The 25,115-nt window shown below is 40.1% G+C and overlaps 4 protein-coding genes across 10 annotated transcripts; 3 read left to right on the forward strand and 1 right to left on the reverse strand.

Moving 5' to 3' along the window:
- Positions 1-759: 759 nt before the first annotated feature.
- Positions 760-2,317, forward strand: znf593 (zinc finger protein 593). 2 transcript variants are annotated; one of them, XM_026339736.1, is made up of 4 exons: positions 760-850; positions 1,110-1,325; positions 1,687-1,749; positions 1,892-2,317. In XM_026339736.1, the coding sequence occupies exons 2-4, from the start codon at positions 1,126-1,128 to the stop codon at positions 2,016-2,018; spliced, it is 390 nt and encodes a 129-aa protein (XP_026195521.1). In that variant the 5' UTR covers positions 760-850; positions 1,110-1,125; the 3' UTR covers positions 2,019-2,317. The 2 variants fall into 2 exon arrangements, with proteins under 2 accessions (XP_026195521.1, XP_026195522.1); XM_026339737.1 differs by lacking the exon at positions 760-850 and adding an exon at positions 857-990.
- A 1,272-nt stretch (positions 2,318-3,589) lies between these two features.
- selenon (selenoprotein N) lies at positions 3,590-9,167 on the forward strand. The gene is made up of 12 exons (XM_026339809.1): positions 3,590-3,998; positions 4,741-4,858; positions 4,973-5,103; positions 5,474-5,686; positions 5,775-5,899; positions 6,228-6,365; positions 6,455-6,536; positions 6,912-7,100; positions 7,193-7,298; positions 7,444-7,556; positions 7,697-7,798; positions 7,943-9,167. Exons 1-12 carry the CDS (start codon positions 3,810-3,812, stop codon positions 8,108-8,110), a joined length of 1,674 nt encoding a protein of 557 aa, XP_026195594.1. The 5' UTR covers positions 3,590-3,809; the 3' UTR covers positions 8,111-9,167.
- A 55-nt stretch (positions 9,168-9,222) lies between these two features.
- Positions 9,223-19,799, reverse strand: si:ch211-15d5.11 (nuclear receptor coactivator 7). 5 transcript variants are annotated; one of them, XM_026339804.1, is made up of 16 exons: positions 19,695-19,799; positions 18,748-18,976; positions 18,088-18,284; positions 17,748-17,827; positions 16,481-16,618; positions 15,831-16,010; positions 14,260-14,391; positions 13,992-14,176; positions 13,527-13,906; positions 13,285-13,444; positions 11,958-12,144; positions 11,659-11,772; positions 10,802-10,954; positions 10,614-10,709; positions 10,430-10,503; positions 9,223-10,340 (listed from the first exon to the last, which is right to left on the reverse strand). In XM_026339804.1, the coding sequence occupies exons 2-16, from the start codon at positions 18,846-18,848 to the stop codon at positions 10,205-10,207; spliced, it is 2,313 nt and encodes a 770-aa protein (XP_026195589.1). In that variant the 5' UTR covers positions 18,849-18,976; positions 19,695-19,799; the 3' UTR covers positions 9,223-10,204. The 5 variants fall into 5 exon arrangements, with proteins under 5 accessions (XP_026195589.1, XP_026195590.1, XP_026195591.1 ...); XM_026339805.1 differs by having other exon boundaries at positions 15,831-16,007; positions 18,748-18,982; XM_026339806.1 differs by having other exon boundaries at positions 10,434-10,503; positions 18,748-18,982.
- A 497-nt stretch (positions 19,800-20,296) lies between these two features.
- mtfr1l (mitochondrial fission regulator 1-like) lies at positions 20,297-24,746 on the forward strand. Of its 2 annotated transcripts, none has more exons than XM_026340006.1 (8): positions 20,297-20,397; positions 21,383-21,543; positions 21,703-21,810; positions 21,907-22,016; positions 22,416-22,627; positions 23,489-23,873; positions 24,052-24,213; positions 24,381-24,746. In XM_026340006.1, exons 2-7 carry the CDS (start codon positions 21,529-21,531, stop codon positions 24,167-24,169), a joined length of 948 nt encoding a protein of 315 aa, XP_026195791.1. In that variant the 5' UTR covers positions 20,297-20,397; positions 21,383-21,528; the 3' UTR covers positions 24,170-24,213; positions 24,381-24,746. The 2 variants fall into 2 exon arrangements, with proteins under 2 accessions (XP_026195791.1, XP_026195792.1); XM_026340007.1 differs by having other exon boundaries at positions 21,416-21,543.
- Positions 24,747-25,115: the final 369 nt, after the last annotated feature.

Below are 25,115 nucleotides of genomic sequence, written 5' to 3' on the forward strand. Positions count from 1 at the left end.
CAGCTACAATTATTTTAACTATCATTTCATCTGCTGAGTATTGTATTGATTCATTAATTTACCATTTTGTCAAAACATTTGAACCAATAACTGATAAAGTTTCCGAGAGCCCAAAAAAATGTTGTCATTTTTGCTTTAAAAAAGACAAAAACGATTATGATAGATGAATGATCCGTCGATTAACTTGTCCACCAATGGTTAAAAGACGGTCCTTACAGTCTAACATTTTTGACCAAAAACACCTCCTAATTTGGTGACAATGGAATTTACGAAGAGCACAGAAAGGTATCATGTCACGTCGCTTAATTATAATCTACCTGATGCTCCACAGAGAGTCCACTGAGTAAATGTGCGCAATTCATTTAGAGATAATGCAGAAAAACCGTGATAAATATGTATTATTTCAAGTTTAAATGCATTATAAGTATTGTACCTGTATAAATTTGAGGTGTTATTTAGGCTTCAACGCACGAATTCATTAGAAATAACAACTAAAAGCATATCGGTCACTTGAAGTATGGGCCTATTATGCAGTCATTAACATTTCTTACTTTTATTTTTTATTTTTTGCATTTTTTAATGAATTACCTTTATCTATAATGGACTATTTTTCCATTTTGGTATTAGTATTCCTACTTAAGAAGTCTTAATACTTCCAGCCATCACTGCTTAATATGTAAACTGCAGGTAATTATACATTTCTAATCTTAAACAAACGACACCTTTTGCATGTTTTCATTTTCACTCCACTCCTCCTCTTAAATCATTAGATTTGTCGCCATCCACAGGAGAGCGTGTGTAAATCCTGACCCGGAAATAAATTACTCCTTCTGGGCTACACGTGTGGAAGGTAAGCAAAATCTTAAAATGGGTCTGTGACGAGTTTAAGAAGCAAAAATGGGTTATATCACAGATTGTCCTGAGCTAAACAGGTTGTTAACTCTGTAAGATCAGACTGTACTTACTGAAATTTACTTGCTGTACAACAAGGTAGGCGCTGACGTGATCGCAGTTTGTCATTAAATCCATGTATAAGTCGACAGATCATACCTAATATTAGCCTACAAGTAATGTTATCTGTGTTAACCTATACATCTTGTTTCATCCAGTCCTACGGGATCTAACATGGGGAAATCCAAACAAACAGGAAACCACAAGAGCGACAAGAAGAAGAACATTGCAAAAACATGGAAGACGAAGCGCAGGACCAAAGACTTGGACCAGATCCACGCAGACATGAAGCCGGAGGTCGCAGCTAAGCTGCTGCATCAGGAGGTGGACTACGATGTGACAGGATGCGCACAGCACTACTGCTTACACTGCGCGTAAGTTGGACACGAATACACATACCCAAAATTATTGGTCTGTTGTCACATAAAACGAATAGAAAAGGAGCTTTATACAAAGGAGATTGGAAGTTGATTTCAGTAGTCCTAAAGAGACAAAGTATGTGGTATTTTGCTATAAAAAGCTAAACATCTTGCAGAAAGTCAGGGGGAAAAAAAATCCCTATAAATATATTAATATTTTAATTATGTGCGGTCTCCTTTAGATTTATTGTTGGGCACCTGTAACTCTGCCAAGTTGGAAATTTAGTTATTGTTTCAGCTTTGCAGAGCAAAGCCACTGAGCTTACCAGTATGTTCCAGACAGCTTTGTAAAACCATGTAACTTGATGTCTTGCAGGAGATACTTTGTGGATATGAAATCATTGAAAGAGCACTTCAAAAGTAAAGTGCACAAAAAGCGGTAAGGCATCATTCTCTCCCTCGTGTTACTGGATGTGCAGTCACACAGTTTGACCGAAAACCCACGTCACTACTCATAGCTTATGTTCATGCTGTAAAATTTGGCCATTTGAGCTTAACATACCTCTTCTTGTTCGATCCAGGTTGAAACAGCTCAGAGAGGAACCCTACACCCAGGCAGAGGCGGAGAGAGCAGCAGGCATGGGGTCCTACGTCCCTCCAAAAATTGTTGAAGTGAAGACGCAGACTGTGGAGGAGGACATGGACTGAGAGCTGCCTACCTTAACCCATAAACTGATTAATCCAATGAGAGAAGCATTACCAAAATGGATTATGCTCCCGTCATCTCCTGCTGTCACATATGGCACGTGCTTGTCACTTTTATGTGACAAATAATGTTTGCTTTTCAGTGGTGATAACAGTGATTGTTGGACTTCTGGTTGTCATTTTATACCGGATCATCTAACACAACGTGTACCTGTATTAATTTTGAGTATGCATAGTATATACTCAGAGTATGAGTGTGTAGAATTGTGTGAAATGATAATAAACTGCCAAAACTGAGTGGATTCAGTCAGATTGTATTTATACAGTACATTATAAATAGGGGGTTGTCAATATATATGCCACACAAATTATGTGTGTTTATTTTTTAACCTCCAGTTCTTTTTTTTTTCTTGTAAAAAAATGTATCATTTCACATTTTACTGATAATCAAGCTGGTTTGTGTATTTTTTTTCAATCCGTTATTTTTCATCTATTTAAATGAAGAATATTGGTAATTCAGAGATCTGCAGTCGAGCTAATTTCTGTATCGTCAGACTTCTATAACTCATTTATATAAAATAATTACTTTTTGGAACCACATAAAAGAATTAAAGTTGTGTTCAAGTGTTAAAAAGGTTGGAAACTCAGGAAACTACTGTCTGATTGGAGATAATAAACTGATCCAGTGTTTTCCCTGGCATTGTAATGGTCTAACACATCACTGGTAGTGACAACCTCGGGTTTCAATCCAGCATTTTACTCAGCTGTGTTTGTGCTGCTGTGTCTTCTCATATAGAAAGAAAATACCCCCAAAAACATGCATAGATAATTAAGTGACTGAACTGTTACAGCATGGCCCCATTGTGGATGTGTTAAAACTAAAAGAGCAAGATCCATCAGAAACAAAGCCTTCTCCTCTGCTAGACCTGGAGTTACAAAAATGTGATGACGGACTGCTCTTGGCAAAGAAACATATAATTTACGCTTATTTAGCAGACATTCCTGGGCTGGTCAGGGTAACTGCCTCTTTAAATGTGACCACTGGCAGCAGCAGCTAATTTCTAACAAACTAGAAACTGTGTCAACAGCAACATCTGGTCAGCCCCTTCAAATTAAGACTAACACAACTGGAGCCCAACATATTTATATTATATATATTTTTTAAAATAAACGAGTTAATGTTGAATGGATTTTCAAATTAAACTCTGAGAAATTTATAAAATCAAAACTATGTCACAGTTATGGATGCTTGATTTAAACACTACTGAACTTAATTGGTGTAATTGGTGATTGGTTTCAATTTTTTTTTTTTTATATTTCGTCCTACAATATTTTTTCTTTCTATTGGAAATTGTCCCTGTAGTAGGACTAAAAAAAGTTAATGTTGGATGCTGTATAATTGAATGTATGTTACTAATGCTGCTAATACTAATTGCTAATGCTAATGCTAGCTACAGTTAGCTAGGCCTACACAGAGGGCTTTTATTTTGACCCACAACACTCCACATATCCCGTTTTTGTTGCGTATTAGATGTTGACTTGACGTCTATTAACCACCTCCATACGGTTGTGGATGTGGGAAATAAGAAATCTGTGCAGTTGGCTAACGACTCACAGCTGTTGCCTGCGGGTGTAACGGCCGGAAAAGACGCGCAATCCCCGGCTACGGGACAGCAGAACTATCGGTAGATTCCAAGCATTTTAAGGAGACGGTCTCACTGAAGGGTTGTTGCCGGTTTGGGATGTTATTCAAGGACCATGTCCTCGTCTAAATAGCCTCAGCGGAGGTTCAGGATGGCCGCAGACGTGGATAAAAGAATCCCCGAGGATAAGAGCAATATTTCCCCGCAGAATGATCATCGGACTGTGGAGTCTGGATCCTGGATCTCCACAGTCATATGGACCCTAGTGATCGTCGGGGCTGTTCCTCTGCTCGCTTTCGGGATCAAGTATTACCAAGATGTCCAGCTCCACAAACGCCATGTAAGACCCGCATCTGAAAAACATCACATAGTATGATATTAAAGCGCTAATCTGAATTTAAGGGCATTTAATCCTGTCAAAATAAAGATTTGCTAGGGAGATATTAAACTCTCAGAAAATCTGATCCAGGTTACTGTAGATTAACTTTTTAAAGCCAAATCACTTACGTGTGTATCTGTATTAATAGAAAGTTTGCATTAACCTACTGCTGCATGTTTTCATCGATGATAACCAACCAATACATTTTTGTTTTTATATTTCAATATTGCCCAAAGTCATCACATCAGTCACCACATCTGCAGTTTTCCAGCTCACGGTGTTTAATCAGAGGGGGGTGGGTCTGCTAAAACCCAGCCTCTTGTTAAAAACCACACTTAGTTGTCTACAAAGGGTCCCTGAGTTGCTCTACTGTATGCAGCCCTCCCCCCTCTCCCTCCATTGTACAGGCGCTTGTGGGCACGCATCTGTCTGAGAAAGGGTGGTCTGAATAAAATGCAGGCAAGGAATCTGTGGCCTCTGGGCTGATCTTTATCCAGACAGAGTGCTGACACTGAACAAATGGTGTATCATGCTTCAGGAGAATGTCAGACCTGTACATAGACACAGTTTTTGTCATCCACCTGAATTGTTTTTTGTAACCATGTGTCATAAGATGGCTCACTGTCCTAGATTTGATGCTGCATTGAAAATCCCTCAAGCATGCAAAATGACAATAAAGGTAATGTTCATGTCCCTTCAACAGGAAGACAGTGTTCGAACACTGGGTGCAGAGGGACTTTTTCTCTTCTCCTCCTTGGACACAGATCATGACCTCTATCTCAGTCCAGAGGAGTTCAAACCTATTGCTGAGAAACTCACAGGTGCATCACATTATCTGTCTCTCTGTCTTTCTTATGTATTCACTTCAACTTCTTCTCCAAAATCCCAGTCTCAGTTGTCACATATAACCCTGTATCAATTGTGACCCCCCTCAGGAATTACACCACCGGTGGATTTTGAGGAGGAAGTGATTCATGACCCCAATGGAGAGACTTTGACCTTGGAGGCGAAAATGCAGCCCCTCCTGCTTGAGTCTATGACAAAAAGCAAGGATGGCTTCCTCGGGGTAAGAAACAGAAAACTGTGCAGGTCTTCTTCATGCAGGAGGTTTAGTGTTCTCTTTGTCTCCACTGGTGTACAGACTCTCTAGAGGACTGCCTTGATAAGAGTCACAGATTAGCTGAAAAGAAGTCATAGAAAAGCATGGATTAGATTGTGTAGAGATTTTTAAATAATAAAGTTTTCTAAATAACCATCACTGCAAAGAATTAGACATTATTGGTATTAATTGTCATTTATAGAGATTCCAATATATTTTCTGACAGACTTCAAAACGTGTTAGGAACAAAGAGCTGAATCAACAATGAGAATTATTGTTTTAGACTGAGTAAATTGTGGCATCAGAAATTTGTTCTTCCTTCCATTATTTGTTGCAGGTTTCTCACAGCTCTCTTAGTGGGCTGCGGATGTGGAAAAACCCAGCAGTGCCTTCGTCATCCTTCTCTGCCAGCCAGTTCAGGGTTTTCTTGCCCCCAAAGAACAAAGGCGAAGTAGGAAACACGTGGTGGGTTATTCCTAGTGAGCTTAACATCTTCACTGGTTACCTGCCTAACAATCGTTACCACCCTCCCACCCCAAAAGGCAAAGAGGTATCTTGAAAATTAATAATATTCTAGCCGTTGAGCATGATTTGGTTGTTAAGGCTGTGATACAGAATTTAGATTTCTTCTCCCACAGGTCCTTATCCACTCTTTGTTGAGTATGTTCCACCCTCGGCCCTTCATCAAGTCACGCTTTGCCCCTCAGGGCACAGTCGCTTGCATTCGTGCCAGCAACGATTTTTATTATGACATTACCTTCAGGTGAGGAGGATTCATGGTAGTGCTTTTTCATCTATTAGCCCATTAACTTTGAAATTATGCATACTTTACATTAGTGCTGACGTACGTGCAGAGCATACAAAGGATTTTTAGATTAAAGTCTGACAGGCAGCCATTGCTTTTGCTCTGAAACAGATCTGTCGGGAACTCAGAAACGTGAGATTTCCAGATAACAACCAAATTCATACTATGCATTGTATTTTCAGTTGAGTTTCGATCAAGAGGATAAAAATGCATGGCTTCTGGTGTTAAGTGAATTTATTAATTGAATTGTTTCAGCAGAGACTACTCTTTTGGTTCACCTCTGCAGAATTCATGCTGAGTTCCAACTCAACGATGTTCCAGACTTTCCCTTCTGGTTCACCCCAGGCCAGTTCACCGGTAACATCATCCTCTCTAAAGATGCATCTCATGTTCGCCACTTTCATCTTCACGTACCTAGTAACAGGTAAAACCGTTAAAACCAGTTTGTCCTAATGCTGTTGTCAGCTACTGTAGTTCCAGCCTAACAGTGTGATTTGTCTTGTTGGGTCCCAGGTCTCTGAATGTGGATATGGAATGGCTGTATGGGGCGAGTGAGAGCAGCAACATGGAGGTGGACATTGGCTACCTGCCACAGGTACAGCTGCAATGATGCATTTCCACCTAATAAGAACATATTTCTCTGTTACTCTATTATTGCATCACTTACTGTTATTATCTTAGCGTAGTCACACAATAGCGTGTTCTTTGTACTAATCTCAGTTTTAGCTGTTGGTCATTCAAGTAAACCTCATTCAACTTATTCTGACAGAATTTTACTATTATATTTACCCATTTTTCAGCAGCAAAATGTTTTTTATATATTTATTTATTCCTTGGTAATCCTTGAGTATCTGGTTCTGTTCTTTACTGAGTGATTTCATGATTTCTCTTCCTTACCACAGAGCTTAAGGATAACTACGATAGAGAAGCTTCGATTTGCTTATATTAGAGGTTTTGTGTCTGTTTACAGTTGGAGCTGCAGGCCACGGGCCCATCGACTCCCTCCATCATTGTGGATGAGAAGGGCAACATCATCGACAGACGAGACGGCAACAGTGAGCCGATCCAGTTTGTCTTTGAGGAAATCCACTGGGCCTCAGAGATCAGTCAGCAAGAAGCTGCTCAACGCATGGAGGTGACTCTCTACCCCTTCAAGAAGGTAAATGTCTACATTTCAAATGTATCCCATTACAGGCAAAAAAAAAAACATCTAGTCAACCCATTGTTATTTCTCATTGCTCTCCTTCCCAGGTGTCTTACCTGCCTTTTTCAGAGGCCTTTGAGCGAGCAGAAGCAGAGAAAAAGCTGGTTCATTCCATTCTACTTTGGGGAGCATTAGACGACCAGTCCTGCTGAGGTGAGATCATAAACAGATAGTTGTAGACTAACTGACTGATTAGAAGTTGATCTACGGTGAATTAAGTGAATATTTATTGTACTTTTTAAAGCATTTCTTTAACAGGACATTTTTCAACATCAGTCTCTGCTCTACATTTCTGTAGGTTCGGGGCGAACTCTCCGGGAGACAGTCCTGGAAAGTTCGCCCGTCCTGGCTCTGCTCAACCAGAGCTTCGTCAGCAGCTGGTCTCTGGTCAAAGAGCTGGAGAACATGCAGGTGAGCCACAAGGCACCATATTAATTTCAGCCAGTAACCAGCTGATTGGAGAAATGCTTAATGCTTCAATTACTTTATCTAACAGCCTTTAATTTAACACTAATGATGCTATTATTAATACAGTTTCTTCTTTTTATCAGGCTGATCAGCAGAACCCTGTGTTGAGTGAAAAAGCTCGCCTACATCTGGAGAAGTACAGCTTCCCTGTGGAGATGATGGTGGCTTTGCCTAATGGAACCATTGTAAATAGTTTTGTAATTAAGTAATGTGTATTAAGCATATTATTATCAGTATTTAGTTAAGAAATGTAATGTGAACTAGTAGCAGTATAAAGTTTTGTTATGAATGAGGACTAAGTAAAGCTTTCATCTTGTACATGTTTTTAGGTCCACCACATCAATGCCAACTTCTTCCTGGACCAGACGTCCATGAAACCAGAGGAGGAAGAAGGAACTTTCAGCTTTTCTGGGGGGTTTGAGGACCCTTCCACGTCCACTTATATCAGCTTCCTGAAAGAGGGGTTGAAAAAAGCCAAGGAGTACTTGGCAGAGTAAATGTATGTGACAGAGATTGAGAGACTTGTGTTTACAAGGAAATCATTGCTCTGGGGAATGATCTAAGATAAGGAAAACCCTCCAACAATTATGTAGAGAAGCTTTCTTATCTGTGTTGGCAGCTGAAAAATGTTTTTGCCTTCTTTCCTCTTTGCTACTATTTATTTGGCCATCTCTCTTGGTCAAAAATGAAGTTTTCTATACAGTATTTGTAATGTGACAAACAGTATACAGTACTGCCACTATCAATATAGTATATTTTAATGAATTACAGAGATATGAAGACCTTGCACTGAGAAGTAATATTTGCTGTAACATATTTAGATCTGCTCTCTTTGCTTGTAGCTGTTGCTGTAAAACGTAGACAGCGGCCTGCCAAGTTCCACATACCATTGGAAAGGTAAATCATATGTGCATCACAACAGAGCATAGCATTAACTATTTTTCATATGGCAGATAGAGTTTTCCTGCTGCTGAGTGCACCCAGGGACAGCGCTCGTTCAGCTGTTGCCTCCAGGTGTGTTTCAGCATTTTGTGAAGATTTTGCCTGAAAGCTCTGAGTGGGCTGGGTAACGCCTGATGTTCTTGCTGAGGCTGCCGGAGGCAGCACCCTTCTCTGGCTCAGGGAACACAAGCAGCAGGAAAAAAAAGTTTTAGTTTAGAGGAAGATGTGACCACACCAAAGAAGAATGTTTTTTCATAGGTGCAGTAGCTGGAGAAAAGCTAGAGCAGCTGCTGAACCCAAAGATGTTCAGCTGTGTCTTCAGCCAAAATGAAGAAATCCTTCATACTTTTAGGAAAATAGACAATTTGGAATTTACCTTTTCACTTTAATTAATGTCCTCTTTGAGTTCTGACATCGAGAAAACACATGGAATATTGAATTAGTAACAATTAGTTATTTTGATAAGTTGTAATATGATTATTGCACCTTAACAAAGTCTTAGCCATGTGAAATATCAACCTGTTTGGAGCCATTAGGCAAACTCACTATGTCTCTGTAATCTACCAGTGCCATTTTCACAGGGTAAAATAAAACAGGTTTCGTACAAACTGATTTCTGTAATCTCTGGTGACATCTAGCACACGCTGTAAAATACAACAAACAATCATCGAGATGATTTCTTTAATTGTGCCGATTTTTTAAACTAATCTACAACACTGTACAGTGTGAGCACAGTAGATGAGGTTATTGACTCACAGAACGTTATACAGAACATACAGCTGAATAACAAAAATTGCATTGATTGAAGTAGTAATTGAGCTCTTGTCTCATGTTCAGAAACCTCTATGGTGTATGTGTCACCACTTGAAATGAAATGAGTTTAGTCATGAATGAGGTTTTGCAGATTCAATTTGAGCACAGCTGTTTTTCAATTGAGATATTTTCCTCAAAGTGGAGCTTCGAGTGTTCTTACATGTTTAGCTTCAGCATTAGTTTATATGGTCTATGATGTGTAATCATGAAATCCCATTCATTTGAGTAGTGACTGAGGAAAAGAAGCTTCTATTTGTGAGACTGTGGTCTGTACATGTGCAGCTGAGAAATCTATTTACTATGAGAAGACTAATGTGTTTCAAACATTTAGCATTAACTAAACAGTTACACGAAAGTGGGGATACACAGTGCCTATGGCGGCAGGTGTGCCACTGTGTTCACATGATAAATGATGATAAATAATGAAGTTACTGATTCACATTAGGAGCAAAGTGCAGTCTCTGAGACTTGTAACCCACGCCATTCAAAATAGAGGATTCAAAGAATCCAGTTTCTTCACAGTTCAGCTCTACTCACTATAGCAGAACTCGGGTTGCTTGCCAAACCCACAGGAATGAGTCAAGCATAAAGTAGTCCTCCATTACACCCCACTGTGGGACAGCAAGCTGTTCTGGATCAGCCCTTTTCAGTTCATTAAAATCCACAGCACTTAATCACATGGATAAATCCAGCAGTTCTTGTTTTTACATGGATGTTACCATGAAATGAGGCAGCAGGCAGCTGTAATTGTCTTTGCTCCATGATAAATATAGTCTCGATAAAGTTGATCAGAAGTGATGTGAGTCATGGAGAAACTCAGAGCACACCCAGTCTCCTCAGCTGAAGGACCACACCTCCAGCTCCATTACACGGAAGTCATCTGTTTCTGAGAGGCAGCAGTTGTTGAAAGTTAAGCAGGGGCTGCTGCGACCCAGGTACAGATTCTCATCCAGCCACAGACCAAAGTGACCACTGTGAAACAAACAGAAAATAGAAAACTAAAGAATGTAAGGCTTCTTTTGAAACTTGGTTTGACTGAAATGTACATTTTTATACGTTACCTGCCTCCACCAATAGCAAAGGAGTCCAAGTCTCCTTTAATGAAAAAGGAGTTTTCTCCAGTCCATCTGAAGCACTACACAGAGACAGTAAGAACAAAGTCATACTCAGAATCTGAGGGTTTATTTAGTACACTTTGGTACAATCACTACAATGGTAGTATGGTATGGTTGTTAGTAGTCTTACCTTGAAGCGAGGGTGCAACATGAAGAGGAACGTTTCTCCTGTGCCATAGAACGTCTCACTGGGCCTCAGAGGGTGGGAGAGGAAGGCCCCAAATATCTAAAACAAAACCAAAACACAACAGTTATAAATAAAAAGACATAACAAAATCTACATCTGACAACTGAGATAACACACCAGAGTATTTCTACCTCATCAAGTGCATCTTTGATAACAATAAGCACAGGAGAGTCCGTAGCCCCGACTTTTCTGTAGAGGGACTTGAGACTAGCACCATGACGAGACGTGCTGTAAGCCAAGCGCCAGGTGTGGCCGACTGTCCTGGGAGGAAGCTCTTTGCATATCTGGAATAAACATATAAGCAGAAGTGAGAAGTAAATGTGATTAAATAAAAAGAAGCAAGGCCTTGACTACAGCAATATTAACAGTCAGATCCTGACATCTACATGCTCTTAACTCATAGTGTAAGTACCACCTGTCTGTGTCTCTCTGTGTGTGTGTCTGTGCTTGTGTGTGTCTGTGTTTTAGAGATCCCTAAATAAACATCACTATAAACCACACAACAATCAGTCTATTCTTTTGCTCTAGCGCCACGTGCACCAGCTCATCTGAATTGAACTTAGTGAAGTCATAGCATCAACAAAAAAAAGGACTTAACCCTGAACTAGAACAGACTGCACCACAAACTAGTATTAGATTAGTTGTTTTTAGTTACATATTTACACCTCCTAACTGCCAGGTGGAGCTGACTGTTGATCAGCTGACAAAGCTTTTATGCTGATATATAAACTGTATGGAGTGTAGAGTAAAACAGACAATGTGGTTTATTTCAAATATAATTGTATTTATATTTATACATCTTCTATCTTTAGACCCTCAGTTCTGACAACGAAGGAACCCCTTTTTAAATGTTATTTAAAAATTATGCAAACAGCTCCAACAGTCTCTATCTATCTATGGTTAGAAATAACCTGACCTAACCATCATTAATACACGGATCTATGTAATGTACATATGTCTTGAGATGTTTGTGCTGTTTGTCACTCACCTCTTTAACATGTGAGGCTTCTAAAATCTGACTGCTCTCTACAATATTATTAAGTCCCTCAGGATCCCGGTCGGTGACCAGGAGCTTCTCCCCACCATCTTCCATTAACACCATCTGCAAGTCACAAACATACAAAATAAAACACAACACACAAGACAGTTCTTAGTGCACCAAGATGCCTGATAACTTAATTCAGTCTTCATTAAGAATCCAACGCTTCAGTCAGGAAGTCAATGAGTTCAAATGACATCTATGTCTTGTTCCCTACTGTCCCGTGATACAGACAGGAACACACTCACCTCCCAGTCGTCTCCTGAGCTGCGGTGCCTCTGGAACACCTCTCCTTCATTGTCCTCCTCCTCCTTCTCGTCCTCAATAAGTACAAACTCCTCTTCATCACGGTCTGCCTCCCTCTCCTGCTCCCCTCCCTCAATGATACACAAGTCTGGCCGACATTGTGTTAGGTAGGCGTACAACTTGTCAGAGCTACAGAGGGAAAATAATACAGTCACTTGGACGCTGAAATGTTGAAATGACAAACAGTGACAGCTGTGTCAACACGGCAGGACGCTTTTGAATGCAACTCGTGCTTTTCATGCGCTGTTATGAATTTATTCTTAAATCAATAATTTAGACTTGACATCGTATAAGTATTTTTAAATGGTCACCACTTGAGGGGCTGGCTGGTAATGAGTAAAGCTTAAAAAGCAGTGGTGGATGAAGTATTAACATCATTTAGGAAGTACAAGTAGCAACACCACACTATAAAACTACTCCTGAATACTGATATGAATAGTAATTGTAGTTATGATACATAGATAAAGTTAAAGGGACAATATTTCCCTGTGAGCTGTAGTAAAGGAGAACATAAGATATATATGAAGACTTAATACTCACATTTTGAATATGTATATCAAAATGATACTCAAATTTTAGTACCTCAAACTGTACCCAAGTACCTACTTCTGTGTTTGTACTTCCCAACACCGTTAAAACTGTTACTGTTTGCATGCCATATTTGTCTTTCACACAGATCACGTTTAACCAGTTGACAGATTAATTTCTACAAGAGCCATGTGTATCAGTGTCAAAGTACCGTTAGTTGTTTTGATATTGTTCAATGAGTGACGAGACATGAGAAAAGACGGAAATATTAAACTGGAGTGACAAGTTTAAGTGGTAGACATCAGGGGTAGACATGTTCTAAAAGAATGTTAATTTTAAACTGAGGTGACCAGCAGGTTTGCCATTGTTTTATTTTTAACCAACTTGAAGACCGAGATACAGATGTGTTAAAGGTGCATTACAGATTTTATACAGTCAACAGGTAGAGCACTATGCAGCAAACAAAACCAATTTTAAAAAGTTTAAAAAGTAACTAAGATGACATCATCAGGTTTATTTGAAAGCTTGGGCTTGAGACAGAAAGAAAACCTGAATTACAAATTAGATGTGTGGGGTTTGTAGTTGGAGTTGATTAGATCACTAGTCTTATGCAGTAAGTATTATGGGAACTATAGAACCCAGTGTTTTTGTAGCCTGACCATACTCTTGATTAAAAGTACAAAAGAATCTGCTGAACAGAACATTTTAAATCTGTCTCTTCTCTGCCATTAGTTACTGTACCTCTCTTGTGAAAGGGCAAGCCATGCATCCCTTTGCGGTAAAGTTTTGGTTGACCCCAGATGAAGACCTCCTACACCTTTTTTCTTTCCTGCGGGCAGCTGAACCCGCAGCCGCACAAACATCAGACTCCCAGAACCACCTACTGATGACTTTTGCGGTACTAGAAAATAAAAAGAAAACAGAAGTTGAGTTTGGGAACAGAGAATGAAAACAACTAAACAAATCATCATCATCTATTGTACCTGTTGTCTGACTCTTCACATTAGATGTCTGGGTGTCATCATTGTGCAGCAGCTCCATCTTCATCTTACTCTCTGCCTCTTGACCTCCACAGCAGAAGGTGGCAGCGCTGTTCAGAACAACCGCTCCCAGACCACCCACGGACGCCTCAGACAGCACCTCTAGAGGGCTACTATCAAGCTCCAACTCTGCCTCTGCCATGTCTCTGCTCTCCATCTCCTCTTCTTCAGAAACATCTTTAGTCAGGCTCAGACCCAGGCTGGACAAGTCTGATGAAACTGCAGACACCAGAGAAGGCATCGACTCCCCCTTCAGGTGTGGTAAGGTAGGTTTGCTTGCTTTGCATTTCATGGTTTTCTGGGACATTTTCTTTCCTTTTCTCCTAAAAACAAAACAATTTAAAACCCTTGTGTGGACTTTTTATACAATTTGAGCCTATGTATGTTGTTTAATGACTTGTTGCTGACCTCTGTTGGGAGGTGTTGAAGTGAACATGTGAGATGTCAGAGAAAAAGGAGACTGATGCCAGGTTGTCAACAGAACAGGACAGGAGATACTCCTCACAGCCATGTTCCTTCACCAGAGCAAGTGTCTTACATGGGTCAAAGAAGATCTTATTGGATGTGACCAGCAGGATGCCGGAAACCACACCCTGACAGAAATCGAAGGGGTTTATGTTAGTCTACAAATGTCATCAAGTGAAAAGAGACATTAAACATAAATGTCCACACTCACCTTTCGGTCGGTGATGTAGCGGCAGAAGAGTTTGAGGCATGGCATGGCCTCTGGTCCTTCCCCCTGACAGCACTCCGGCGGCAGAGCCAATAAGCAGAGCTGTCCATCAGGCAGCGGTACCGCCTCCACATCCTGACAGCACCACATATTGTTTCAGCAAAAAAGATGAGATTAGAGAGTAAGCAAACAGTTAACAGCCATTTCCATAATCAGTTATGTAATTTTTTTAAGCTAAGTTAAAAAACGTAATCACATGTTGTAGATAGTTGTTGGTCATTTGCGTTATCTATGGCAAGAAACGCTGAACTCTGAATTAGTCATTTTCAAAGTTCAGCATTTTTTTTCCACAAGTTGCTTTATATATATATATATATATAAAAAGGTTCAACAACTATATGTCCATATAAAGACTGAAGCAGGTTTTGCTTGCTGTAACCATTGTTCCTGTTAATATAGGCCTTTATGACATCAGTGCTTCCTACGTAAGGATGACCAAATCCACAGTCATCCCTTTGAAGAAAAATGTATTCAAATATTTATCTAGATACAAGAATTCAACCTGTTGTCACTTTAAGTGGATATCTTCTTCTACTAAAGCCTTTTTAGTATAAATTTAACCTTTATCTGAGGAAAATCAGGTCATTATATTCTGTAAATGTATTCCCTAACATTCAAGAGTCAGATTCTAATGCTTGCACATTATCTACATCATAAAAAAAAAAAGTAATTTCTGCACCCACAAAACATGAATCATGTTTTGTTTCTGATTCTGAGTAATGTTTTGGTAATTGTCTTGTTTTGCTGCTTGTTTCCATAGTAACATGTTTCGTTTGATTCATTAAAATATGTGCTCAGCTAATTTTTTCTCATCACAACTGGAAAAATTCATGGTGATCACATCAAGATGAAAAGTAACTAATGGAATTAAATCAGTTCCCACATGAGTAGCACCTGGACTGACAGACTCGACAGCTTCACACAGCAGCAAAGAATCAAACATATTGTGACACTCTCTCATTTTCACCTAACATACAGATTAATTTTGCTTAAATCATTACGTCACTGTCAAAAGTTGTTACGTAAACAAGGTACCCATGGATATTATAGCATCACTTTCCTGCTAAGGTTTTCACACATTTCCTTCTATGCATTGTGGACTATGTTTAAATTTAGGACACATGAGGTCTTTTCTTTAGTAGCACTTAACTAAATTACTAACTAATAGTTTTATACTATGACTTTTGACTGGAGCTGGTTGAAGTGGAGTTTTAACTATTTGGCTAAATACAGTTATTACAGTTCTGTAGATTAGTGGTTCCCAACCTAGGAGTCGGGCTCCTTCAAGCAGTCAGAATATAAATCTCAGGGGTCTTACATATGATTATATTAACTTTTTGGACCTTTCTCTAACCTTTGATTAGTTTGTTTTATTTTTTTGTAATCTATCATAATAGCTGGAAACCACTAATTAATCTGTAACAAGAATGTCGATTATCTGTCTTTTTATACAGTACATACTGATTTAGTAACTTCTACACTACAGTGAATGTGAGTATCGCTTCTTTACTTACCAGTAGTTTGTCATATTCTGCTTCTGGTGAGGGAGAGTGAGGTGGAGCAGATAGTGTATCCAAAGAGTCCTGATCAACCTCCACATCCTGCTTCTCTCTAGGATCAGAGTTTGAGTTCAGCTCTGTTTGAGACGATCCGTGACCGGTGGAAGTGTTTTTTGCCTTCGGGACAGCCAGCTGCTTCAGAATGGAAGCCATTATAAGAATAACTTATGCACTGAAATAGTTACAACCCTGTGACAAAGTGACTACTTCCTCTTTCTATACGTCTGCTTCTATTTCCCCTCTTATCTTATTTCATGGTCATATCTTATATCTAGCTCCATGGGTCATATGAGGACTGTGGATGAGGAGCTAAAATTTACAAATGTATGGCATCATAATGATAGCAACTAATATAAAAACAATATATACTGTCTGAGTTGTCCATAAGCATAGGGATTAGGTGATATACTGATTCCTTCTGAATGGGTTTAATGTGGAGAAACACGCTTCCTACTTCCTGCTACATATTCTCAGGCAGGCAGGGGAAAGGTCTTGTTTTGCATGTCAAATCCAGTCATCAACAGTAGGCAAATTTCTAGCCTCTTACATACTTAATACATGCGTCACAAGTTGGGAGCTGCCATGTACTAACAGCTGTCTCTTACCTCTCTAGGTATGAGGAAAGCAGAAGGGGAGGATACATTTGAGGAGGTATTGTGGCCCATTTTGCTCCCTTCTGCTGAGGATGTACTGTTACTGCTGAACTGGGATGAGACACTAAACACTGTGTCTCCAGGAAGACCCTAAAACACAATCAAAGATAAGTCTGTTAAGGGTATCTTTGAGCAGACTGTCCGATCTCATCTTACCCAAGATGTTGATATTAATTACCTTTGAATGAGTTTTTTTTGTAGTCAATTACATGTTTAAAATGATCCTGGCAAGATGCCACAACACTTCCTCATCCTACAATCTTTCAGTTAACAGTATATTTTAGTATGGTTGAGATCAGGAAGCATGGAAGAGCTCTGAACATGTCTTCCATCATATTAACCTGTGAATACAACATTCTACGGTGTGTATGTAAAATCATGTATCTGAAGAGGTAAAGCAGTGGGTCTGCAGCACCAGTTCCGCAACTGTCATCCACTGACAGATGGATCCATTGACCTAAATTAGATTACTGGCGTCTGACAGATTATGTAACCACAGAAAAACTATGTGCTTTGTATGAGCGTGAGCATGCGGAAGTGTCTTGGGTATATGTATGAGCATATGTATGAATGAGTTAATACAATGTGGTTGAGAAAAATGATCAGTGCAATCAAATCCTACTCAGCAGCATCACAAACTAAATGACTGTGAAGATACTGCAGTGAAATCCAAAAATAATTATATCATCACTGCATTAGTTCCAGCCACCTAATAAACTGGCACCTCATTGTAATTTACATATCACGCAATGTAAGACAGTTCATTACGTATGTAGTAATAAGCATTTACGCCCTTTACAGATTCATGATAACACAGAAACAAATTGCAGGCTGACACACAAAGAAGCAGGACTTGCTTTGTTTTTCAATTCATGCTTAACAGCTTAGCAGCAAAATTGAAGGCCCGGCTCACAAATACCTTAGAATAAACGCCTGAATAGACATTCCTTCGGTTGTACTTGCTGTAGAGACTCTGAAACAGACTTCCCATGGTGCTGGAGAACAGCTCTGACACTCATCTCTGAACCTTGAACGCCTTATCAAACTTTTCCAAGACCATAAAATCCGCTAACTGGCAGCAGAATACGTGCATCAATAAATCCGTGTCTGTCACTTCTTATTTTTTTTCCCTCTTACCTGTTCTACAGCTGTGCTCCTCAGTGACCACAGGAAGCAAAACACAGTGTGAATAGCCAAAAAACAAAAACATGTGACTCACTGTGCTGCCTGAGCTGTCACCTGACAGTGCACCCATATGTTCTTGTTTCATTGCAACATTGTTTGGATCCCATGAGGTCCCTGCAAGGAATAAATACATTTCTTTCTTACCCTGAGAAAAAACATCTTGAGCATAGTAGACAGTATGAGGAAGCACAGTCTTAACACAGCTTCCTAACAAGATTAATAGCAGACAGTGTGAAAGGCATGCCTGCTGTCCTCTCTGTATGAAAATAACTTTATGCAAAGATGTGAAATTACCAACAGGTCCAGTATGAAAACTGTAAAATGTAAATGTAAATTCAAGCCTTTTGTATTCTATTTGACAGCCTGCTGACTACCTTGCAGGTAGTACTGCCGCAGTTTGGGGTTTCTGATGTGGGGGATGTGGTTGAGAGGCCGGCCCACAGTGGGTTGGTGTTGATGCTTGTTTATGTCTGAGGGGTCCTGCAGTACTCGAGGCTGAGGCTGAATCTCCCAGGGCCCCTTAGCAAACTGTGGAGGCTGAGAGATGCCAGGAGGAAGCTTTGAACCTAGCCTAAAAGACAGAGCAGGAAAACACTGTTTACCGTACCATTCTACTGTAATCACATTTCAAAGGTCCACTTGGTAAATTTGGTAGCTTTTAGTCATATGTCTTTGATTCTTGACTTAAATCATGAGGTTTTAGGTTTAAGTCCCTTTAATAACCTGGATTTGAGCATTCATTGTTTCGCATATTTGAAGTGTACAGAGCAGCATTCACAGTCTGATCCAAGTTATTTATAGGGGAGTGGGAGTTGTCTGTGCGATGACTGGGGACGTGAGTTCCTGGAAAGCTGATGTAGTTTTCACCCACATGGTGCTTTGTGATGAAGCATGGTGTTCATCGCTGACAGTTTGTGACACCAGCTGATAATGTGTTTTTTTTTTTTTTAAATTATCAGTAGTTCAGCACAACACACAGTTCAGTACAGTTTTCAGATTTCTTTTTCAGTAATCTATGTATTTACAACACTGACCTGCTCTTGACATTGCCAAAGTAGCTGGTCCTGGTCTTGTCCTTCTTGGGCTCGTGGTCCATGGCCCCTAAAGTCTTGGGCCTCCTCACAGACTGAGCCATATCCACGTTTTCTTTATTCGGACACTGACACTGGCAACGGTGGCAGATGCAGAGGGACGAGGAGCTCAGCTGGCATCCTTCCTCCTCCTTTTATTCCCCATGCTTACTTTTTGCCCCAGTTACAGCACCTGCACCTGACAAGTCATAACATATCAGCTGATTTTATAGACATCACAAGGGCAGAAGGAGGGAGATGGGATGGTAAAAGCTTCACTGTACCTGCAGCCCACATGAGCCCATTAGAAAGTGAGAAAGACATTTAGCAAGAGTAATGGGGCCAGGTTTCCAATTCAGTGAATAGGATAGTCAATCATTTCATGCATTTGGTGTGTGGGAGTGCTTTTAATCAATGCATCTGAGCTTGTAGTTCAGGGTTCTTGGTGTATGTATATTTTCACTTCTGCATGTTGTGGCTCTAAATCAGATACTATGACTGACAACAGTGCACAACCAGATAGTTCACTTAGCATTAACGCCCTTTCCAAATTCACGACATACCCCACAGTCCAATTTCTGCAACTCACCCTGCATTACAAGGCGCACACAACCAATGAGCGGCGACTTGTCGTCTGTGATTTTACAGCAACAACAAGATTAGCTTAGCTTCGTCCTGCAGCATCCGAGACCTCCTAGGAACTCTGCCATATGGTTAAAATGTGCAGCGTGCACAACAATAGCTTCCTGGATATGTTTGGGGTGCATGTCTCACCGTGGTTAGAGGAAGTAACATTAAGCGTTTTAGAAGACATTACAGACCGACCGAGACGGCAGCTGTGGCATAAACAACATCACATCAGCAGCCCGACGGACATGGAGAATTTATAACGGAGCAGTAGCTTTACTGACCCGCGTCTTGGCAGAGGATGGAGACGGGTGGCGGTCATATGAGCGTGTCTTCATATTGCAGTGTTATGATATCACTGCAGACAGTGGAAGCAAGTTCAATGTTCAAGCTCCACCCTGGGCTTAAAGCGCCGACGCGCAGACTGTCTGTCAAGATAGTTCCCCTCCCCCGAAGCGGAGGGCGGAAGTGGGGCAGTGAGTCATCTTGTTTTTTCGGAACTCTCTGAGTGCGCTGATAGTGGAGATGTATGATTATTGACACTAATGAAAACGCCCCATAGCCTTGCAAAGTTTACAAGTGTCATGTATTTTAGCTAGTTTAATTACAGTACATTAAACATAATGACATTTAGACATATAGGCTCATAAAGATCGTTTTGGCTGAAAATAAATAAATAAAATAAACAGAGAGCAGAATTCCTCTCGGCGGCTCCAAATTGTAATTTCTAAGCTGGTGTAGATAATGAAAATTGCGACAATTTGAACTACATGTCCACACACTGTCTAGCACTGTGCACCTTCACCTCTAGGGGGCGCTCAACGACCAGCTTTGGCAGAGTGAGGTCATGAGGCTCCAGCCAATCAGATCACAGGAAGAAGGAAAGTTTCCGGCCTAATGAACGACAACACTACTTTGAAAGACGAGCAGGAGAAGCTGCTGCTCAGATTCAATTTGATGGTGAAGCGATCTGACTCTTCATATACCGTAAGTAGCGTTCATGCGGGGTTCGTTGGATTTTGTGAATTTAAGGGGACCACACGGCTGTGGTCTAGTGCACAGTTGAGGGTCAACCAGGGGGCCGTTGTTGGTTGTGCTAAAGCTAACAGAAGGTCCCTGTATCTGCTAACCCTAGCAACCGGCTAATGGTGAACTGAGCAAAGCTAACGTTAACAAGTCACTAATCGATGAATTTACCATTACTTCTCAGTTTTGCCATCCCGTCTCATAATCTTTTTGTACTAACATTAAAAATAGCTAGTTAGAGGACCCGGTAGCGACAACTTTACCGTAGACACGATTACCAGTTTTTAAATGTAGCTTGACACAGCCAGCTAGCTAGTTCTGTTAGCATATGTGTTTCATATGTTGATCTTGTTGTTCACGGCGACATTAAAAAGTTGCTTAGGAACACATATTCTCTGGGGGTTATGGTGTATGCGGAAATGCACGTAAAACGTTTTAAAATGATTTTTTATGTTATTTTTTTAATGATATACAGATCTATGACAACTGAAATTTACCACTGCATTTAGCGAAGGTGAATAGTTATCATCAACATTATCATCATCAGTCGTTGTGCCTCTGTATTTATATGAGAGTCTTAGCCTAGCTACTTTGCAGATTCAGATTGTTAAAGAAAATAAGCAATTCAAAAGTAAGATGAAATACGTTAGTTGGCATTAGTTACATTTGAACTCACCTTTAACAGCTGCAACATTAATATTTTATTAATATAAAAATTATTACATGGGCAATTCTAGTTAGTATGGACTAATGTTAATTACTTTTTACACTTTGTTTATATAGGCAGTTGTTTTACTGTACCATAAACGTCTGCATTAGTTAGCTCATGTGTAGCTAGCTAATGTTATAAAATATAGAAGCTGCATGCATATTACTAAAGAAATTACTAAAACAAGTAATACAGTTATCAAAACTGTGTTTGTGTCCTGCTTCTTTCTCTCAACAGATGCTCTGACTAATCACTAATTTATATCCCAAGAGTTGGCAGTGAGACGGACATGGCATCTGTCTACTGAGCTGCTCTGTCTGCAGCCACCATTAGCACCAAACACTGGTGTGCAACTTCTCGAACGATACTGACCCAACATCACCATGGAAACAGATACAGTAAGTTCTGTTATTACTGTTAATTGGCTTCTTTTTTTTTAAAACAGTTTAACATATCACTCCACAATTGTGCAGGAGGAAATATTGTACATTAAACTCTATAAAATAGTATGAAACTGTTATAGTGTATGTAGAGACTGACGGTATTTATGTATGCAGGAGGTTATTCCTATCTGGCAGAACAAGCCTCACGGATCCACCCGTAGTGTTGTAAGAAGAATAGGTTCCACTCTCCCACTTAAACCCCCACAAAGGGCACGTTTCCAGGTACATACACTATATCATCCTTTTTTTTAATTTACTGGTTGTGTTGCAATAGAAATGCTTGTGTATGCAAAGTCATTTTGTAAACTTGTACATTAGGAACTACCGGGCCTGCCCCCTCTCCGGCCTATGGATGGTCCTTTGGTTCCTACTTTGGCAGACATAGCCTGGATTGTTGCAGATGAAGAAGAGACATATGCCAGAGTGAGGTCAGTATACTGTCAATCCCTGAGGGCAGCTGTTAAGGGTATGGAGTAGTGCTAATTTGCTGCTACATAACTGCATTACCCCACACTCTAAGTCTCCAATTTCATAGGTGGACATTGGTTCATAGGAACTTTGTTAAGGTGAAACCTATTGAAGACCTATTGCATTGTTTTACATTTGATTGAACTCTCCTGTACATCTTTTAAACTTCTGGAAAGTGCAGCCTGGATGCAACTTAAGCCCATTAATTTAATTCAATGTATTTATATAATGCAGTCATCTCAAGGCAGTTTATATAGTCAAGACAAAACCATACAGAATCAACTAGAAAACCCCCAAAATCTTTTATATGGTAGAAGTTGCTGCCTAAAGTCACTGATCACTCACTCTTCTGTTTTCAGGAGTGATACACGTCCTCTCAAACACGAATGGCGGCCCACGCCTCTCCTGGTGCTCCACAGGAACTCATCTGTGCCCAACTTCCGCCGTGAAGGCAAAAGGGTAGAGGGGCTAAGGAAGCCTGGAGTCACAGCGTTAAATCGCACCACCGCCTTGCAGGACGAGCTCAGCAGACTCCGTGCACAGATTGCCAAAATAGTGGCAAGTGATTCTGGTATGTAATCCAATCTAGAACTGCAGTGGTCAAAACATAAACTTCTCAGCTGTAATTCTTGAATTGGAATAGCAATTAAAAGCACAGGGACGTGAGAATTGTTAACACAACTTTACACTTACTTTATGGTTAAGACTCATAAAACCACTTACATCAGTGTAGGTCTAAGATTACTTTATTGAAACCACGTGAGTGTGTTTTTACCAGAGAATTACCGTCTTCATGTGACTGATTCTTTTGTCAGCTGCTCTGATTCTCCTAAATCTCTCTGGTAATAAGATGTCTTGGCAGCGGTTTGTAGGTCAGTGACTAAAGATAATCTCTTGGGTTCTGTGGCGATTGTGCGTCACTTGTTGAACATTTGAAGAGGGATGTGATGAGAAAGTATCAGGTATTCACTTGTGTTGTATTTCCATTAATTGACAATGCACTTTCTGATGTTTTCCAAAAGAGACATAAAATTAACTTAACTATCAGATTTAAACTCTGTTGTCAACCTGGCCTACCACTCAAATTCTGTAATATTAGTCCTGTGAGAGAGTTTGTGAACAAAGGACAATGTAGGATAGATAATGGATAATACAGTTTTAGGGACATTTGGACTTTCAGGGGGAACATTTACACTATTTTGATGAAAAAATCAAATGCTGCAAAGTGAATATTGGATAAATTGTTAGTGGTTTGACTCGGCCAAGTCTCAACACTTGAAGCCTAATGATTTCTGTGAGAAAATATACAACGTACCCATAATCATTTTTAGATTTACATTGGAAATGACACCAAATGTCCCCTTCGAATTCCACTCAGTAACCATTATAGATTCACTGATTTCTGATCCCTGCTTTGCTTTGGTTCTTGCAGGTTCCAATCCCCTGACCCCCGATCTGCTTTCCCCAGATGAAACAAGTATGAGCTTTTCCATGGCGCCTTTCGAGACAGCGTCCTACCAGCCGGCTGCCACAGCTGCCGCGTCCTTTGTCATCAGTGATGTCACAGAGGAGGAAGAAGAAGAAGAGGAGGAGGAGGAAGATTATGAGAAAGATGTAGTCTCTGGGGTGTCAGAGCTGGTCCCTGACCCTGTGCCACCTGTTTCCATGACAGCATCGGCAACCTTTGACCTGGACAGACCCAGCATGGACTTCCGGGAGGCAGAGGAAGATACAGTGTCGCTGTCAAAATCCACCAGCTTTGCTGATGTAATGGACATACTGAAGGACATGAACCGCATGAAGATGAGTAATGACAGGTAAGTAGGTCCTGCTTTGTCATGCGTGTTCCTTTTAATGATCTTTCATATTAATGTGGTATTTGTGTATTAAATATACTAGAAGATTGGATTCATATGTGCGTGTAATTTACTGTTTGGAGCACACAAAGACATGTCATATATTCACAGGTTGTTTGTTTTTGTTGTGTCATTTCAGATACAACAGAGGCTGCACCTCCCTGAGAGAGGAGGATTCAGCCACTCTAATTTCAGAAGCTTTGAAGAAAAAGTTTATATTGAAGGACGAAGATACTGCTGCTGTGAAACGGAAGTAACCTGATCACGTGTTTAGTGTCACTACCCAAACCTGCTGCTCCATGTAAGTCAGGATAGGACAGTAGAGTTTTTATAGTTCTTTTAAGACTTTTTTTCTATAACAAATCTTTAATGGTAACGGGGAAGGTCAGTATATACAGTGGCAAAAATGTTGTATCACATGTGGGTTCTTAGCTTTTGTTTTTTTTTTCTCTGCCTCATTATTTTTAGGCCATTGCCTGTGGAATATCTATCCGTGGATCCACAACCTTGCTCCTCAGACCCAAGGCAATAGCTGTCTACCAGAATTAGAACAAGAAACGCTTTGTCACAGACATTCGAAAGCGAATTGAAATTCACATTACTGATGTAGTGTGAGGAGAGAACGGCCAACTCCTGATAACAATACTCAGTTTCAGCATTGCATACAGCATTGGAATTATTTTCATTGAGACTCCAGCTGACCGCTGTCAAGTAACTTGCCATGTGTTCCTTTTTATTGTGTTATAGCACAGTGCTGGAGGAGCTGTCATTCAAACCCCTGACACAGATTTTTGGACTTACATTAGCGAATGTCCCACATACAGAGCATTTTATATATTCACTTGTGAAAAAGACACCTTCCTTAGTTTCTTTTTCTCTCTCTTGAATTTACCACAGAAGACATGCAAATAAACACTTATTCAGTTGTGTAAAGACGTCCTCTACCATACTTGAAAATATTTTCTGAAGAAATGAGACAGATCTAGTGTACATACAGAAATGTACTGTAGCTCAACAGTGTGTATGGAAAAAATTAAGTTTAGATCTTTGCTGTTAATATTTGCATCACATTGCTGAGTTTGGAAACGTGCCCTCTATTATGTGTTTTTTGCTCCACTGCTCCTTTTATCCACGTCCTCTTGTTTGTAATTAACATAAAAACTGAGAGTGACTGAGCCACAAACAGGATTTAAAACCCAAACT

Source organism: Anabas testudineus, chromosome 22 (assembly GCF_900324465.2).
Source record: "Anabas testudineus chromosome 22, fAnaTes1.2, whole genome shotgun sequence".
Lineage (NCBI taxonomy): Eukaryota > Metazoa > Chordata > Actinopteri > Anabantiformes > Anabantidae > Anabas > Anabas testudineus.

Coding starts and splice junctions, on each gene's coding strand:
- znf593 (XM_026339736.1), top strand. CDS start 1,126: ATGGGGAAATCCAAACAAACAGGAAACCACAAGAGCGACAAGAAGAAG. Junction 1,326..1,686: donor CACTACTGCTTACACTGCGC/GTAAGTTGGACA, acceptor GATGTCTTGCAG/GAGATACTTTGTGGATATGA. Junction 1,750..1,891: donor AGTAAAGTGCACAAAAAGCG/GTAAGGCATCAT, acceptor TGTTCGATCCAG/GTTGAAACAGCTCAGAGAGG.
- si:ch211-15d5.11 (XM_026339804.1), bottom strand. CDS start 18,848: ATGGCTCAGTCTGTGAGGAGGCCCAAGACTTTAGGGGCCATGGACCAC. Junction 14,392..15,830: donor CAGAATATGACAAACTACTG/GTAAGTAAAGAA, acceptor TGGTGCTGTCAG/GATGTGGAGGCGGTACCGCT. Junction 14,177..14,259: donor GCTACATCACCGACCGAAAG/GTGAGTGTGGAC, acceptor GATTTCTGTCAG/GGTGTGGTTTCCGGCATCCT.
- mtfr1l (XM_026340006.1), top strand. Junction 21,811..21,906: donor CACAAAGGGCACGTTTCCAG/GTACATACACTA, acceptor CTTGTACATTAG/GAACTACCGGGCCTGCCCCC. Junction 22,017..22,415: donor GAGACATATGCCAGAGTGAG/GTCAGTATACTG, acceptor TTCTGTTTTCAG/GAGTGATACACGTCCTCTCA.